Source organism: Dromaius novaehollandiae, chromosome 1 (assembly GCF_036370855.1).
Source record: "Dromaius novaehollandiae isolate bDroNov1 chromosome 1, bDroNov1.hap1, whole genome shotgun sequence".
Lineage (NCBI taxonomy): Eukaryota > Metazoa > Chordata > Aves > Casuariiformes > Dromaiidae > Dromaius > Dromaius novaehollandiae.
Genome location: NC_088098.1, coordinates 188,161,586 through 188,179,915, shown reverse-complemented (window position 1 = coordinate 188,179,915; position 18,330 = coordinate 188,161,586). Strand labels below are relative to the sequence as shown.

At 40.9% G+C, this 18,330-nt stretch overlaps 1 protein-coding gene and 2 long non-coding RNA genes across 4 annotated transcripts in view; 2 read left to right on the top strand and 1 right to left on the bottom strand.

The window, feature by feature from the left end:
• Positions 1-2,726: 2,726 nt before the first annotated feature.
• Positions 2,727-12,832, bottom strand: LOC112988161 (uncharacterized). Of its 2 annotated transcripts, none has more exons than XR_010387245.1 (2): positions 12,431-12,832; positions 2,727-3,446 (listed from the first exon to the last, which is right to left on the bottom strand). It is a non-coding gene; the product is annotated as an uncharacterized LOC112988161 (long non-coding RNA). The 2 variants fall into 2 exon arrangements; XR_003260468.2 differs by lacking the exon at positions 12,431-12,832 and adding an exon at positions 11,856-12,027.
• On the top strand, positions 4,615-11,846 carry LOC135327149 (uncharacterized). Its single transcript, XR_010387246.1, has 3 exons — positions 4,615-5,533; positions 7,979-8,105; positions 10,783-11,846. It is a non-coding gene; the product is annotated as an uncharacterized LOC135327149 (long non-coding RNA).
• The window catches only part of SUCLA2 (succinate-CoA ligase ADP-forming subunit beta), a 22,064-nt gene continuing 15,745 nt past the window's right edge, over positions 12,012-18,330 (top strand). The window contains exons 1-2 of the mRNA XM_026108421.2: positions 12,012-12,170; positions 14,143-14,326. Coding sequence (XP_025964206.1) covers positions 12,084-12,170; positions 14,143-14,326 — 271 coding nt within the window. The 5' untranslated portion in view covers positions 12,012-12,083. The remainder of the gene's footprint in view (positions 12,171-14,142; positions 14,327-18,330) is intronic.

Genomic DNA, 18,330 nt, shown 5'->3' with positions numbered 1-18,330 from the left:
ATTTCCCACAAATCAAGCATACCCCCCCAACTTTTCAGGTAGCATTTATACAAACAAATTGCCAGATTTGCGACTTTCCCTTTTACACTGATTGGTTAGTGATTTCTTCATTCCCTGGGTCCACCCCTGCTTCTCAAGGTCCTGATCAATTAACACAGCCCCAGCTAGGTCAGTAGATGTTATCTCCCAAGGTCCTGAGGAAGAAGACATAATCCAGACCCCTTAATTAACACTGTTTCAACAGTGAGAGGAGGCTTTGCTTCCCAAGGTCCTGGCGCCCAAACAGGCCTTATTTCACAGCCTTGACATCCTCCCTTTCGGAGAGTGGGGCACAGGAATGCAGACTGCTTGTAACTCCCTTATCTTTCCAGCCTGCACCAGCTCTGGGGCCCTTTCTTACCGAACTAGGAGTGCGGCCTAAGGCTTCAGCAAATTTAGCTACTCATGCTAAGCAAGTGTGCGGCTACTCATGCTAGGCAAATTCTATCTAAGAAGTTATCCAAATCTACCTACTTCAAACATTCTTTCTGAGCTTCTCAGGGTTGTCTTGTAACAGGTCCAGCTCTGGGCTCCAGAGTGCAAGAGAGACATGGAGATCCTGGAGCAAGTCCAGTGAAGGGCTACTGAGATGATGAAGGGACTGGAGCATCTCTCGTATGAGGAAAGGCTGAGAGAGCTGGGACTGTTCAGCCAGGAGAAGAGAAGACTGAGGGGGGAACTTTATCAATGCATATAAATATCTGAAGGGAGGGTGTAAAGAGGATGGGGCCAGACTCTTCTCAGTGGTACCCAGCGATAGGACAAGAGGCAGTGGGCACAAACTGAAACACAGGAAGCTCCGTCTGAACAGGAGGAAAAACTTCTTTACTGTGAGGGTGACTGAGCACTGGCACAGGTTGCCCAGAGAGGTTGTGGAGTCTCCATCTTTGGAGATATTCAGAAGCCATCTGGACATGGTCCTGGGCAGTCTGTTGTGGGTGACCCTGCTTGAGCAGGGGGGTTGGACCAGATGATCTGTAAAGGTCCTTTCCACCTTCAGCTGTTCTGTGATTCTGTGACTTGCCTGATCTTCCTGCTGATAAAGGTCATGGGGCAAATTGCCTGAACATTTATATTTTTTGTGTGGTTAGTTTTCTGTGTATTAGTTGTCTAACTGTCTCAGTACAGAATCAGATACGTGCCAGTGCTGGCATGAAGGAAATGTGAGAAGTGTGCCTCTGGGAGTACTAGAAGCAAGGCTGCCCTTTGGCAGCAGTTGGCTGTTACATCAGTTTAGCTGTAATGACAGCCCACACCCTAAATTACTGACAATTAAAAAAAAATTCTTGGCCAAAGTGCCAAGTTAAGTGACCTTTTATAAACCAAACTAATTAACACATTCCTTGGTGTCTCTTTCATTACAGCTAGAGTATCTTATTCTCCAGGTTAAACACCAGCTAGTTATATTACTTCTGCATTTACAAGTTAAGGTTACAGTGATCTTATAAAAATCTTATCAAAGACTCCTTACTCACTATACTCTAGTCCAACTTATTTAAACATCACAAGGCTGTTTTCTTGACCAGCAGCAAAAACATTTCTACTTTCTGTGTCAAATGTAAACTGTTTTTCTCTTCCTCACACCAAACAACACAAGTTTGATTATGGCCCACTTTCTATTCATACCATTGAAAATACAAAAAGTATGGTCATTATGCTTGTTAGGATGGTAGCAGGATGCCATTTCACACAAAAGTTATGTATCTTCATATATATCCTATCTTTTTATATCTTAATACGAAGATAATTATGTAAAATATAATTATAATTACTAAGTGTAAAAACTTTGTTATTTCTTATAAACACCTATAATATTTGTGAGTAGGCTAAGATTTTCCCTTTCCCTCCATCAGCCTATTGATCACAATCAGGATATGAAGTACTATGCTTTTGCAGGAGTTTAAGATAACCTTTTTTGTAAGGTTTTGAAACAGACTTTTATACAAATGTCTTTAATTGCCTACTGTGAGGTAAATCATTTCAGAACACTTACCACTTACCGTATATATCGCTTTAGAATACTCTCAGGTGGAAGGGTTTAGTCAAAAGTGAATGAGGAGACATTATGTTTTCACTTCTTATTTGTCTATACTGGTGAACTTACCTATTCTTTTCCGTTATCCCTCCACTACTGCTCAGGTTCTATTCTCTTTCATAATCTTTTTGGCAAGTCTAACCTGAGCACTGCAAGGAGGTACCCAGAATTTGTCCTTATCCTGACCCTTCCTTTGGTAAAGTTCATGTCTCTCCATTGACAGATTCCTGCTGTTAGTTGCCATTCTTTCTGTGGATGTCACAGGTCGCCACTCAGTCCTTTGGCTTCAGGGACTTGCTAAACTGTAAATTTGTGCTATTCTCTTTCCGAAGGTGAGAGCATAGAATCTTGTCTTTATCATTACTTTTCGTAGTGATCAGAATCCACTCACATTTGTCTTAGTTTTCAGGAGTCTCCAGAATCTTTTTTTTTTTTTTTTTTGGTTAGGCATCTTTACCTTCTCAAAGCTATTAATTTAACTTGTTCTCTGCCCACCCTCCACGTGATATGTTTGCTTCTACTACTCCGAGCTCATGCTCATTTAAAATAGGTTTCATAGGGTTTTTTGAGATCCTCAGGATCAGCTTTTAAGATCTTAATGCTTTTGGAAAATGTCTTTGAACACAAGGTGAAAAGATTAGATACAGAAAAGTGCAATGACTAGGGCCCTTTATTAAAGATCCGGAAGGTCATTTGTCACTTTTTTTAGAGGGGTGTTCAAAAGTACGAGAGTGTGTGTTAATAGCAACCAATAGGAAAGGTCAAACTCCATACAGCAGGGAGGTGACCTGTCTCCTCCAGCACATTAAACAATTTATTTCACTACTGCCTTTAAAATCTTCCTTTTTTTTCATCTTATATTTGTGATCATTAGCATAAAGGATGCTGTATGAACATAAAACATATTTTATTGACTGAATCTGTCCCAGTTAGTTTGTTTTTAGGACTTATCTACACATATGGGCATGCACTCAGAAGTTTTGCACATTGTGAAGTAAATTTATTCTGAGCATGATGGAGAACAGACACCCAATGAAGAGATGAAAAAAACCCAAGAATTAAAAAGTAAAAATGCATCTTCTACTATAGTAATACAAATAAGAGCTTGCAAGGCTATGATTTATGTGCTCTTATAAACTTGTTTATTAATACTTCGCATGACAAAGCACTTTGGTGAGATAAACAGCACTGTATTTAATCCGGCATGTGTCCAGGCTGCTATTGAAAACCAGAGGCCTACTTTTCAGGCCCAAGTGCTTGTATCTTGTTCCTCTTGCTAGCACTATTGTTGAAGTGGCTGTGCAGTGAACCGGAGGAAGGAACTGATTTGGCTGAAGAAAATTCCTTTTTGGTGAATTTGTCCTACAGCGTGCTGTGGACAAAACAGGGAGGAGATAGGACAGAGTTAAATTAAACTAAAGATAGCGTGATACCAAACCTAATTCAGTAAACTGGAAAAAAAAAATAGTTTTCATAAGGATCTGTTCCCTGCTATGATTTACAGCTCAGGTGCATGAGTGATTGAGCTGGCACAAGGGAGGAGGTGAGTATAAGCAACTGGGGACAAGAGTGATGGGACTGATATTGTTAGTGATAGGCCAGATTTATATCGGATTAAAATGACTATGCTGCCATTCCTTAGGAAGACCACATATACAGACAGCCATTCAGAAAAGCAAATATTGTACAAAAGCTGCTCGAAAAACAACTACACAAACAGAAAACATCTGTCTTTCTGAGAATCTTATGCATGTGGTTCCCTCACTGTGGAATTTACTATGTATTCACATTCACTTAGCAGAAGTATGTACCAGAAGATGTAAGGATTATTTTTAAATGTTTTGTATTATAAAGCTGGCATTCAGAAGCTGGGTGGAATGTTAGAGCAATGCATTGTATCAAAGTTATCCTTGCAGACTGACTGACACATAAGCCTGAAAGATGTGTGAAATCTCCCTCACTTGCATTCAAGCAGCTGGTTGTTATTCTGAAACCTAATACAGAAAACTTAAATTTTAGCATTGTTAGCTGTTTCCTCACTTGCCATTTTAGCAGAAACAGCTCAGTGTTTATTCCATAGTCTCAATACCTCCTGCTTCCGCTAAATTGCCAGGTATTTTAACTTTTCAATATTCCTGATGTATTGGAGGGAAATACAACAGCAAAATAACATACATGACAACACAGGACATACTGGTATTATTGTGTTAGCCATTCCCACAGTTTTTTTCTTTCCATTGTCTGCTTTGCCTGCAGATATCACAATATTTCTAGTCTGTTACAACTGCATGCTGCGGAAAGCAAGGGATTGACTGCAACATTTGAGTCCAGTTAAAGGTAGCTTGCATTTGTGTATGTATCTGACTCTCCCCTAATGCATATGTGGAATAGATAATAGAAGTGCTGGTATTCTGACAGCGTACATGAATGTTACTGCCTGTAAAGCATGTAAGCTTTAACTTGGCTATAAAAGTGAATTTTCTTAAGTTACTGCTAATACCAAAAGGAAGCTATATTAAGAAGTCAGTTATAGGGTCACTTATAGGGATGCAATCTGCACAGCGCATAACAGGAGTAGATACAAGAAGTCTATTTTAAAATAGCTCAGTTCATGTCTAGGAGTAGCCCTGTGTTTATGGGAATTATAATAATCTTTTGCTGTAATATTACAGGTTGACCGAAATCAGTAGCAGAAGTTAAGAAATGTGGGATATGTTGTTATACTGTTGAAACACAGATAAGCTCTGATCACATATAAATAATAAAATCCTGGAGAACTTTTTTTTAGGAAACTGATAATACTCTGCTGCAATTTTAAATGGATACAATGTGCTTCTCTACCTTTACATATTACTATGCGGAGAGCTGACTCTCGCCTAGTAAAGCAGCTCCAGAACTTCTTTCATTTGGGAGCCAAAGTGGGTCTCCTAGAGACTTACTTTGCTCTGCTAGTGCACAGTGTTAGGAAGAGTGGCACTGGGGGCAAGTTGCAAAAGGGAAAATTCCGGTTAGGTGTTAAGAAGAAAAATGTTCACAGTGAGAGTGGTTGACCGCTGGAATGGGTTGCGCTGAGAGGCTGTGGAAGCTCCAGCCTCGGAGATGCACAGAACTTGACTGGACATGGCCCTGAGTGACCTGCTCAGAGCTGACCTTGCTTTGAGCAGGGGGTGGCATGAGGGGAGGAGGAGGGTTTGGAGTTGATGCCTTCAGAGCATCAGAGGTCCCTGCCAGCATAAATCATTCTGTGATTCTGTTCTGGCAACAGAGAAGATTTCTTCTGACAAACCATAACCATGTACTCACTATTTGTCAAAGTACAGAGATTCATTGAGAGGTTTACAGCTTTTGATTTAAATAATAATTTACCTTTTAATTTCATCGAAAAAAGAATAGCTCCTAACACTGACGCAAGCAGCTCCACTGATTTGAAGATCATTGATCTCCTTAAGGCCAAGAATGGTAAGTTTACGAAACTATAAATATTACTTCCGTCAATTTCTAGAATGTCTACCCTCTGCCTCGATTTGGGGGGGGGAAGGTATCAGCAAACCCACTTCAATTGTTTCTAAGAGATAAATTGGGGAAATACAACCTGGGTTGGGGCAAGGGCGGGGGGAAGAAAAACCCTTCTGGAGAAAAAATGAGGTTCAGTGGTTAAAGGATGAAAATCTATTGAAGTTAGTCTCAGTAAATCCCTGTGCCATTTGTGCGTAGAACTTTTCAAAGGCTTACAGTTCTCTGAGTTATAATTCACCTCACCAGGCTTACTCCAGTCTCTCCAGCTTAAACGTACTGTCCTTGTTAAACGTTATTTGTCCTTGAAATGCTCTCAGATGGACCTGGGAGGTAGTTTTGCCTCACAGCTGAGAAAGGAGGACTAGCTGCCCTTGTCACTTTCCATGTAGGTGGATGAGTTCAAGTCACCTTCAGAAGTGAGCGTTCAGTCAAAAACTGCTCACACAGTAATAAAGCTGGGACATGATCTAATAAGCTTTCAGTGACTGCCTCTGAGACACAATGATGGCAAAAGGGTATCTAGTCTCCATATTTCTGGGAGAAAATCCTGGCCTTTTTACCATGGTAGGATGCTGCATGGTCACCTGTAAGACAGGAGCTCTTGTCCCCTTTCTCTGCTGGGCTGTTTTATTGATAACTAGCCTTAGTTTAATCATGTGCCAGAGCCTTTTTCATGAAGATGCCCAGCCTGCTTTATGCTCCTGTGGTTCCTGAGTTAACCATGTAAATATATCTAGAGTAGCAAATGCCACTTTTAAAATTAGGAAAGATGGTAATTAGGACAACTTGGTAATCTACAGCTATCTCCTTCTATGGGGATGGGATAACTCCATGACTGAATTTTTGCTTTTTTCTCCTCAAGATTACTATCTTAAAAACCTATGAAATTGCACTGAAGATATATATTATACTAATAAGGTTGCAAAGCTATACGCTTGACAATTGCACATTTAATTTGTTCTATTTGTGTATGTGGCAGTCCCTACATTAATAGCAACTACTCTTGGTAGAGAAGTAGAAGAAAGGATGGAAGAGTTTACTTGGCTGGTTTACTGGTTAGGTCCTCTGTGGCCTGACTTCCTTTCCAGGCTTTTCTTCTAAACTTGGTCTCTTCCAGAGCTGTAAAATGGGATAGTGCTACAGAACTTTGTTATGAAATCTGTGGACAAAATATAGGTGATGGTTCACAGTATCTTCAGTTTGCCACAGGCCTGTCAGTGAGAGTAATTAGTGGTTTGATGGACCAAGGTTAAAGGTTTGGAGAATACTGAATAAGGAAAAGAATTAAAAACCTGTCACCTGCAGCCAAAACATTTCCACAGATAATTGTTCTGCTTAAGAAAGAGTTTCCAAATAACAGAAAGGAAAATGTACAGAAGTTAGCCTACTTATTTTACCTTTGTCTATGCCTTGACCTTACCTTTATTATAAATTTATGTTCTGCATAATTCTCCACCCTCCTGGCTTCATATTAAACTTCAAACAGTGTTTTTTGTTACCTTTTTGTATTAGATTTTATGAGAGCTGTAAGATTTTCTGCACTGCATAGTTCCTCTTCACAGAACAGAAAATCCTTGCTTTTAATATTGTACTTTAGAAAGGGCCTAGCTGAGCAAAAAAAAAAAAAAAAAAAAAAAAAAAAAAAAAAAAAAAAAAAAAGTTGATTCCTATTACCTTCACTGACTATCATGAACTCCTGTATTTTTTGAGACCAGAATTTTCTTTTTTACACTAGTGCTGGAATTATCATTTGTATCTGGTTCCATTAAGAGTATCCTTTTTCATTGAGATATGCTCCTGTCCCAACTGTGGTCACAATCTTTACAACAGTTCATAGAGACTAATGGCATGCATATGCAAGAGCAATAAAATAATACAGACAAATTGGAGCTGTACTGTGTTGAGAGAAGGTGTCTTCATTGCTTGTCTGTTATTTCTTTGCTCTGGTGTGAACAGATAAGACTGTGTCATCAGAATGACTGTAGGTACTGAGACAACTCCATGGTTTATTTCCACCTCTGCTATTAACTTTTAAGTGACCTAGGGCAACTCACAGGCTGGCAAAGATTGATTGCTTCCCAGGTTCTATAAAGCTCCTGTGTGTACTCAATTCCAGGGCACTCGGGGACAGAAAGCAGCTATATTAGCTCAGGACAAAAATTCATCTAGGTCAGTACCTTGTGGTCAAAAGTGGATGTCTAGAAAGTAAGAATAGGCAAGAAAACATGATACAGCTCTTGACTACTCTCCTACCTTCTAACTGTTTGTGGTTCAGTGACTTGTCAAGGTAAAGGTGGTGTCTGTGTACTCACTAACCCTCTTCTGATTTCTCTTCTTTGAACTTATCAAGACTCCTCTTGAACCCATATAAACTTCCATCATTTGCAGGAACTCTGGCAAGGCCCTTCACAGCTTAACTACATACTGCATGAAGAACCACCTCCTTTTGCTTGCTTTGAGCCTTTCACCTACTAGCCTCCCTTGATGTTTCCTGCTTCTTGTCTTGGGAGAGAAGGTGAGCTGGTGCTTAATGTTCGCATTGTCCCCTGTAGACAATTGTGCCCATCCAGACCTCAGGCTGCTTACAAATGCCTGTTGCAAGGACAGGTGAAAATGTCAGAATCCTTTTAGGGCAGACTCTGGAGCATCTTCAAGGAAGGACACTGGATTGCTTTTTCTATGTGACAGTCATTGGAGGGACAGGTGGAATAACTGGAACCTGCTCAGATGGGGATGGAGGCCCCCATCTCAGATGGGGATGGAGGCCCCCATCTGCAGACCTGCCCTGCCATCTAGGGAGGTTTGCTGCTTGCCAGGGGCTTGCACTAAGGATGTTGTGGAGAAGCTGCTGGGGCTTGTCCTGCCCTTGGACTATTGCCCCTTGCTGTTCTTCCATGTGGGCACCAATGAAACAGTCAGGGGAGAGCTGGAAAGTATCAAATATGACTACATGGCTCTGGGAGTAATGGTCAATGGCAGGTGGGTCCCAAATGGGTCAATGGGCCCAGGTGATGTTCTCCTCAGTCCTGCCAGTGAGGGGGAAAGGCCTGAGGAGGACACAACAGATTCTGCAGGCCAGCAATTGGTTGCATAGCTGGTGTTGACAACAGGATTTTGGTTTCTATGACCATGGGGCCCTCTTCAAGGACAGAAAACTGTATGTAAGCAGAAAGGACCTCTTAATGAACAAAACAGGGCTAAATTGGAATCACCCCAATGCATGTAAATAAGGAAGTGCCTATGGGACCCCATTATGGGGAAAGCTCTCGTGCCCTTTCTAGGAAGTCAGATTAGTGGGGTGCCCCTCTGAAGTGCCTGTACACCAATTTATGCAGCATGGGGAACAAACAGGGAATTAGAAGTCTGCATGCAGTTACAGGACTACAGTCTCATTGGGATCATGGAGACATGGTGGGGTAGCTCAAACAACTGGAATGCTGTGATGGCTGGATACAAGCTCTTTAGGAGGAGGGGGATTTGCCCTTCAGGAGAGAGAGCAGTGGGAGTGCATGGAGGTCAGCCTGGGGACAGGTGAGGGGCCAGCTCAGAGCTTATGGGTTAGGATTAGCAGGCAGACCAGCATGGGTGTATACACTGGCTGCAAGAGCTGCTCTGTAAAGGAGTGCAGGCATCACTGAAGGATTTTCTCCCTTTGCTTCAGGTCAGTTTTTTTCCTCTGACCTCGGCTGGTCCTGCAGGTAAACCAGTTTATTAACTGACCATACTGAGAAAGTGAGCTCCTTCTTTCTATCCCTTTCGAACTAAAAGGATCCTAGAAAGCTCAGTGAGATTTCCTCCACAGTTGCTGGGATGCTTTTGAAGTCCCCGTTAAATCTCTCCTTTTGATCTTGGAAATTTTCCACCCTCTAAACTCATGGCCTTAGCAAAGGCTTTGGCTATCTCACACAGATGTCCTCCTTGGCAAGGCCCACTGTCATAATATTTTTCCACTTAAATGGTGTCCAGTGGAGCTTATAAGGTGGGTGGTATTCCTAGGCAGGGAAACATGTCAGAGTGTACCAGTATTTCAAGGTAGATGTAGTAAATCCATAATAAAGCAAATTCATATCTAGTTCATAGCACCTGAGGCTTCTGGGATGATTTATTTGGTCTCAAACAGCTGGACCTCTGTTAAAACTTCTGTGCTCCTTCTCCTTCACTTGCAACTTGGATTTTCCCTTCTTCTTTATAGCTTTCAATGCAGCCTCAGAAAGGGCTTATGAGTGCCTTAGTCCTGTGTTAAAAATCCTTATTCTTTCTGAGTTTAGCAAGAAATCTCAGCATTTTAAACTTAGAATACAAAGGAAGGAATCTATATCTAAATTTTTCTGAGGATGTGGCCAAACGTATGGATATCTATCACAACCTACAGTGCATTCACCTTTCCTCAAACTTTACATTCTGCATGGGTGGTGGCCAGGTATTGAACTTGGCTGAGCCTGTGCAAATCTGAGTTACTTTAACTGGACTTACTAGGAATTCACCTGGTTGTAACCAAGATCATTATCTTTCCCTGTTTCTCTAAGGAAACAAAGAAAAGGTGAATTTATAATTTCCAAGAACTGATGTTTTTATGATTTGAGTTGCCTAACTCCAGACCACCTTGTACTGGTGGTCTGGGCCAGATGGTGGCACTGGTGATCAGAGAGAAAGCAAAGACACAAATTCATGCATTCTCAGAATAAATCTTGGTTAGACCAGATCTCATAGCTGACAAGGAAAACAAACAATACGACATCCAAATAATTAGAGCTCTCCATGCAGCTGTTTATCAGACTATAGAAAATGGCAGCAGCTGCCAGGATCTTTATAGAAATCCTTTAATACTGCAAGAAAATGTAACATTTCTTCTTTTGATGTACGAGATAAAAACCTTATTTTCATCTTAAAACAACATAACTGGAAGGATAAGTTCACTTTACAACCCTAGTGAAAAGAATAACATACTTCATATATATAGTAATTGTACTCAAAGTGTCTTATAACTCTTTTCAAAGGCAAGAATGAATTACCAGCACAGAGAGACTTGTCTGACAGAGTCAGGATGTGAGCCGAGCTTCCTGATCTCCAGTCAGTACTGGTCTCTCTACAGTTGCTCTGCATATCCCTCTTATGTTTTAAGTTTTGCCAAACTTTTACACAGTCTTTGTAATTTTGTTTCATTGCTACCTGCTCTTTCTTCCTCTTTCCAGGAGGGGAAGCCATTTCGGAGAGCCTCCCGATGTGAGATTCCTGGTAGGCATTATGAAATTCCCTGGAGCTTATATGAGGGAATGACATATAAGTACTACCCTGTGATAGAGCCACAGGCAAGTCTGGTGATCTGAGAAGAGTCAGTGTGTGTACAGCGGAGAGGTATTTTGGAAGAGAAAGAACACAAAGTTGGAGAGTTTTTTGTTTTGTTTTGTCAAGGAAATGTCTCAGATTTTACCAGCTGCAGTGGAAAATTTTGGAGGGTCTATCAGAATTTTGCAGTTTATTACAGGTTCAATGACATGTACTGATGCCTGGAATGTCTGGACAGATCGGGTGCGTATCTAAGCACTCTACTGAGTTCCCTGCAACGCTAAGATAATAACAGCATATCCAAGACAGTGGAGGACCAGAAGTGAAACGACTGAACTACTGTTACTATGTCTTTTGTAATACTTGCCTAAAGGAAAGCTATTATAGCACACTTCCAGTTTCAGAAGAAAAAATGCAACCTAACCAGTTATTGGGTAATTTCAATTACAAAGCTCCTTAAGTTACGCGGTTAAGATTACAATTCCTGCATTGCTTTCCTTAAGATTAAATCTAGCTTTGAAATTCGTTATGTATGGAAATAACTGCATTATTCTGTCTTACTTAGAAGGAAATTTATATATATAAATTCTTACTTAGTAGAGGACTTTTTCATTCTGGCTTCCCAGGCCACTAGTCTGTCTAAATGTTTTCTTTTAAAGAAAAAACATTGTTTCATTGTGACTCACAAACTGTATTCACTGGGTGCTGAAGAGAGTTCTGTCTTCTACATTAGTTTGTTAATGAAATGACTTAAGTTCACCAGGGTAAATACAGGCACACTGATTTGCAAAGGCAGACACACAGGTTTAAGCTGCATGAGGCAGAAATTATTTTTTTTTGTACCATGTACCAAGTCTGGTAGACAGGGGGAATAAAGATGGCTTTCAAAATATTTATGTATAAACATTAGGTCTTCAGTTTGGCAATTGATTTGTTTGCTTTATTGCATGAAGACACCCTAAAATATGGAAAAAAATACCTTCGGAGTAGACGTGATGGCCGGTGTCCCCTTGTGACCTAGACGGGAAGCCCTGCCGCAGTCCTCCCCTCCAGGGAGCAGCACGGCCGCGCCCGAGCGAGGGAGACCATAGAGCCTCCCCCGGCCGTTGTTAGAGCGGCGCGAGCACGTCCCCTCTAGTCCCCCACCCCCTCTCGATGGTAGCGCATGCGCGGTGAGAGGGGCACCTGAGGGCGAAGGGGCTCAGCCATGGCGGCCTCCATGATCTGCAGCCGGGTGTCGGCCGGGCTGAGGGGCAACGGCTTCCGCGGCGCGCTGGGCACCGCCACCGTGAAGGTAGCGGGCGCTCGGGAGCGGCGGGGGGACGGAGCGAGGAGGAGGAGAAGGGCGGGCGCGCGCGGCCGCCGTCGCCGGGGTCGCTGTCTGTGAGGGAGCGGCCGCCCGCTGCCTCCCCTCCCCGCAGCCGTCTGTCAGTCCGTCCGCCTTTGGCGTACGTGGCCCCGGCCGCTGCCCCGTTGTGGCTTGCGACAGGTCTTCCCCGGGTGCTTCCCGTTTCCTTCCTTTCCACCCCCCCCTCCCCCCCTCTCCTGACTTACTTGAAAATCCCTATGTTTCCGTCGCCGCCGCCATGCGAGTCACACGCGAGACTGGGCTGTGCCAGTAAAAGCGCTTCTCCCACCTCGCCTCTCCCTGGCAGTCCTTTCGGCCTGCTCTCGTTTCCCGTGGGTCCTTTGGAGCGTGGTCTCGTTCTTGACTACAGCACCCACGGAAAATAATAAAAAGAAGAAAGGAAAAGAAGACAGCTAGTGGGTCTAAAGTGTAAAATCCTCTGTGCGACTTTCCTTCCCCCTGCGGAGGAAGGTCGCTGCGTGTTGCCCTCTCGTGTTACGCTGCAGTCTTTGAGGGCACGGCGGGGGTGGGGGGGGTGTCAGTCAGCTCCAGAAACAGCAGCCACAGCAATCAGCACCTCTCGCTTGGGTCTGATGCCAAGAAAAGAGCCTGCTGCTTGCAGGAGGAATCCTTCGGAGATTAAATAGGTTCTGACGATTTGCTAGCCTGAAATGCCATAGTAAGATTCTTGTGTTGTCAGTATGCCTGTTATATTTAAAATAAAATAAAATCTAGTTTGCTAAGAACTTACCAATACAGATTGATTCTTTTGTGGTACTTCTATCCAATAATATATATATATTTTTAACTCAAATATAGTCTTATTTGTATCCAAGTCTGTTTTGTATTCTTTATACCTTTAATTTTTCAGCTCTAATCAATGTAGATAAATCGGCTGAATTCAGTAGGTTTACTGTTTTGTGTATAAGTAAAGTTAAGGTCATATTCTTTTACAGTGAAATATAAAATACCACAAATACTTTTGACTGTTATGGTTGGCATTTTTTTGTTATGAAATATAGCTATTTTACAAGATATATTTTGGAAACTTCTCTCTTAAAGTCGATCGGTAGCTGTTCTTTTTAAGAGGCATTGTTCATGCAGTATTACTTCTGAGGTTTTATAAAGAAAATTGATTTCTCCTGATATTGCTCTGCATGAAGTATCGAGTCAGAAATTCTCAGAGTCCTGTGCATCAGTTTTGTAGAAGAAATTAAGAATCCTTTACTCGACACTGGAGTTTCCTGGACTAAATATTCAGCATGTTTTCTTTTACTTAGCATTTGAAATATTAGTTTCCCTGCACTTCTGTCAACCCTCTGATTCAGTATTGATGTTGAAACTGGTTACTTCTAGTTTTCTGTTTCATAATGGTTATATGAAGGCTGGACATTCTGTTCTGTAGCAAATTTGATGCACCATGCCATGTACAACCTCTGAGGTTGATGTAAAGTAGTTCTTACTGCCTCTCCTCCCCAGAGCTTGCTTCCCCTAGCTTGGCAGAAAACAATCTACCAGAACTTTTGAACACATCTATTCTGTGTGCTTTTCTTCTCTCTTCTTATTCTTCCAAGCTCACTGAAGATTTTTTTTCCCCTACAGATGTATTCCTTGAAGTTCTTAAATACTAACTATACACTCAAGGATGTTTTAACCCTGCCAGCCCTCACTAGTTACTGCTAGCAACAGCCCCAGCTCTGCCGCAGTAAAAACCTAGACCTGACATGAGTGACTAACATGGAAGAATAATGTACAAGAACCATAGGATTAAGTGTTCAAATGTTTGCACTGGTACACTAAACTGTACTTGTTTAATAAATAGACTTTTTTTAACCTAAACAAGAGAATAGTTTGTTTAAAGTACAGTCTTTTTTTTTCTTTCTTTCCCTCTCCCCCCTCCCTCCCCTCCCCTTTTCAGGTACTTGGTGGAAGCCCAGGAATACTCAATAACCATGGGTTTCAGGTGCAACAGCAACAACAGAGGAGGCTGTCACTACACGAATACTTGAGCATGGGACTGTTGCAGGAGGCTGGCATTTCTGTTCCACATGGAGTAGTTGCAAGGACACCAGAAGAAGCTTACAAAATAGCAAAAGAAATAGGTATAATACTAAAGAGAACATATACAATATAGATATGGGAGTTGATGCAAGGTGTAACTACTTTTTCTGTCTTTCCCGGTAAGACATTTCTTGGAGTTCTGAATATGCCTTCTCTTTAAGAGAGCCTTTCCCGTGGATAAACTTTGTTGCAGATTTGAATATTTACATACTGACATTTTTCTAATCTGAAGTTTTCTAATGCCTAAGACTGCACAATGCACAAGCAAGCGGTGGAATCAGTTAAGCAACGTAGTTACAAGGACACTCTTGTTTTTGCATTGAGAAAGGCTTACGCAGTTATACTCTATCCCTGAAATTTAGGTTGGGAGACACTTGACCCTGCTTCCAGGGAAGGATATGAAGATATATTAGAGGCACTAATATTCCTGTACCCCAAACTCTGCAAATGCTTTTCCTGTAACTTTTGATTCTTGTTTAGAAGGAATGTATTTTGAGAGAATGCGGAAAGTATAAATCATATTATGTACCTAGACTTCTTTGAGATGTATATTGAACTCCAGTTTGTGCAAATCCTTTATTTTCCCTCTCAAGCTAGATAGAGGAAATCTTGTGTGAATAGCTTCGGTGGTGGTGATAGGTATGGCCTCCGTAGCCCAGAACTGCCGCAGATCAGAGAATGCGAAGGATACCTACCTTTATACTGCAGAAGGGCAGAATGTGAACTTGCTGTCCTGGCAGAATCCAGCTACTCCTTTCTTGGAGGGAAGAACTATGTTGGCTTGTAGTTATCTGCTAAATTGCTGGCTTGCTGATGAAAAAGCACCCAATCTCCTTTGCCTGGTGCTTCAATACTTACTTAATTTGAGCTTTAATTTAGGACTTGGCTCTGTCCATTGATTAGCCACTTTACCTACTATGCGTCTCAGTAAAATTTTTGGTTTTCGTTTGGATCTGCTATAGAAGGTGTCTTCTATTCTTTGTATCTGCAATACTAATTCATATAGTTTACTTACTTGTATTAGGCTTATCACAGGGTTTTAATGGAGGTCATTACTTGTCATATTCCATTCCCGTACGTAAAAGCCTAAGCCTCTTTAGACCTTCAAATTGATTCAAGTTTGTCATGATTCTGGAGGTTATATATTTTGTTAGATTCATTTCTGCTTTGTGTGTAGACTTAATGCAAAGAGCAAGGTCTGAAAAAGAATTCTTTTCTAGAGCAAGTTATACTGCTTTGTAATGTACAAAAGAATTGAAAAGCCCCTTTCCCTTCAGACCTGATGTCCTAGAAATTCAGATATTGTCTGCTCATCTTCTTTGCCTTGTTTCCATTACAAAATAACCAGCGGAAACAAAATTACAATTTCATCAGTATAAAGGAAACTTGCTAAAATACTTTTCTTCCAACTACTATGAGAATAGTTTAAAAATTCAGTCTCTCACCTCTAGTTAAGAATGAGCTTGTAGTATGATCTGAACTTCACAAATATGGCATACCCTTTTGCTTGTGTTAATATCTGCATAGACTTCCCACTAGCAGCAGGTGAGATGAGCCTATGGCTATTTGATAGACAACAAGAGAATGTTGTGGCTCAGGATTTCTTTGTTCATTCCTTTTTCTGAGAGAAGACCTATAGCGAAGTAAACATACCTGTGATTGCTAGTGTATAGCTCTGTATCATCCATGCGGCCTCACAGGTATGCCTTATATCTGGTGTATGGACACTATACAGCTTCTCAGGGGTAGGGAAAGTGAAGTTGTGAAGTATGTGAGTTAACATTCCTGTGTAAGCAAAACTTAAGGAAATCTGGGCTTCTGGATATCTGCTGTATAGAACTTCCTTTAAGTTGGTATTTGGCACAGACTGGCTTTGTTTGGTACTAGAGAAGAGAAAGGAAGACTGTCCAAATAGAGAATGTACTGCAGGAGCTTGGGTTTTGAGGCATTGCTTAAATGTTGTCCAGAACTCATTCTGAATAGTGACAGGTTATCCTTTCCTATAGTATTTTGGTTTTCTTTGTTAATATAGCCATTTCTTCATTTGTTTTCCTTTAGTATGTACATAAATACAATCTCTAAGAGAGTGACAAAAAATTTATTGTCCACCTGCTCATTGTTTACTTTTATTGCATAAGAGTTGTTGCAAGTAGATAATAAGATTCTTTTGCTTCACTTCGTGTGCTAAACTGTTTTTTCAAATGTTTCCCTAAAACATTACAGAGATAGTTGGTAATGCTCCTTGCTCTGTCTCTCTAGAGCTCATCCACATGCTCCTGATAACCTTTTGTCAGAAACCTGCCCTCTGTAAACTTGAATTTTTGGCACTGGTTTTCTTTCCTTTTGCGAATACTTCATTCCAGTTACAAATGGGTAACTTTTTATGCTAGCTTAGGTTAATAACAGATGCACCCTTTTCACTAACAGAGATTATCATAGTTCAGCTCTATCAGTGTAACCCTCTTGTATAAACAAAGCCAAAGCTCAACCAAACCAAGGATTATTATCATTGCAAGTTAACTGGCATGAGGGACAATCAAGCTGATGCATATTAATGTTGCTGTTTCTCTTAGAGCTTGGTTGAGAGAGGAAACTCTTAAATCATCAAAATAATAACACTTGTTAGAATTTCATCCAAAGCTATGTTTATCTTGAGGTCCGAAGCAAGTTGAAGTGGTCTGGACACCAGAAGGCATGCCACTTTCCCCTCATTTCTTCAGGTTCTTTTACTAAATTTTTTTTTCTGCTAAAGTCTGAAGTGTCCTAAATAAGACAAATTGCTTCCCTATATGTAAAGTAATTTTGAAACTTATGTGAAGTAAAATGCCATATTTGAACTTACGTTGTCTTATTCCCTCTAATATGATACGAAATTAGATGCAACGATGACAGAGCACTTATGAGTTGAGTCTTAAGCAAGTAACTTCAGAATTCTTCCTTTTTTTATTAACTTTTCAAAGTTTGATTGCTCAACTTCTGCTTCTACTACCAGATTTTTTCAAATGCTTTCTTCAACTCGGATTCCTCTTCTAGCTGTGATTCTGCAGCTGCTTTTTGTTTAACTTCTGTTAGGAGTACGAAAAAAAAGCTTTTTTTGTTCTGTAGTGGGAAGATTGGACACTGATGATTACAACATTGGTTTTCATATAGCTTTTTCTTTTCATATTTATCTGCCTTTTGAGAATCATCATCGGAATTTGTTATTTGTCACAAAGAACTTTTCCCTATAAAAAGCCCTCCATCTCATTTCAAGTGAAGTATTATCATGTACTAGTTCATAGAACTCTGTTCCTTCAAAACAACTATCGTTGAGTAATTCAGTCACTGGAGACAGTTTTGAACCTTCTTTAAATGTCATTGCTCACTTAATTTTCCTCCACTAGTTCACTGTCTCCATTCAGTCTCTTAGAACCCAGATCTAAATTGTGCTGCTGAGAAAATCCATTCTACTCGGAGCTGAGAAGACTTGTATCTGATGCGATCTTTAAAGATCTTATTGATTAAGAAAAAAACCCCCCAAAAATGTTTTTCTAGTCATTTATGGTCTTGCAATATGTGATTCTTCATATGTTACACAGATGTCTTACATGTTAAAGAAGTGGGTTGAATAACTTCTGTTCCAGAGCATTCATAAGACACTGCAGTATGTCTTGATGAGAGCCTCAAAGTTTATGGTTTCCTGTCAGCCTATCTGTGCATTCTAGCTAACACTTGTAATGACTGGTGCTGATTTAGGAGGTGATAGGCATTTGCTATCAAGAACATGACTAATAAACCCCACGACTATTGCTTGAAGAACAGCTGCTTCATTAGTGTGATAGCACATAGCTCAGCAAGAACACGCTCTTTGAAACTACAGGCTTATGGTATTGCCTGTTCAACTGTTTGTTGACACAGCACCTATGACAGGTATATGTATCCCTGTAAATGAAGTCTTGATGCCTCCTGACACCTTCCTCTAGTAACAGTTGTTTGGGCAGAAGGGAGTGACTCCTGATGATTTGAGAGGTAGGACTTCTGAGGTGATTAATGTCTTGAAGCATCT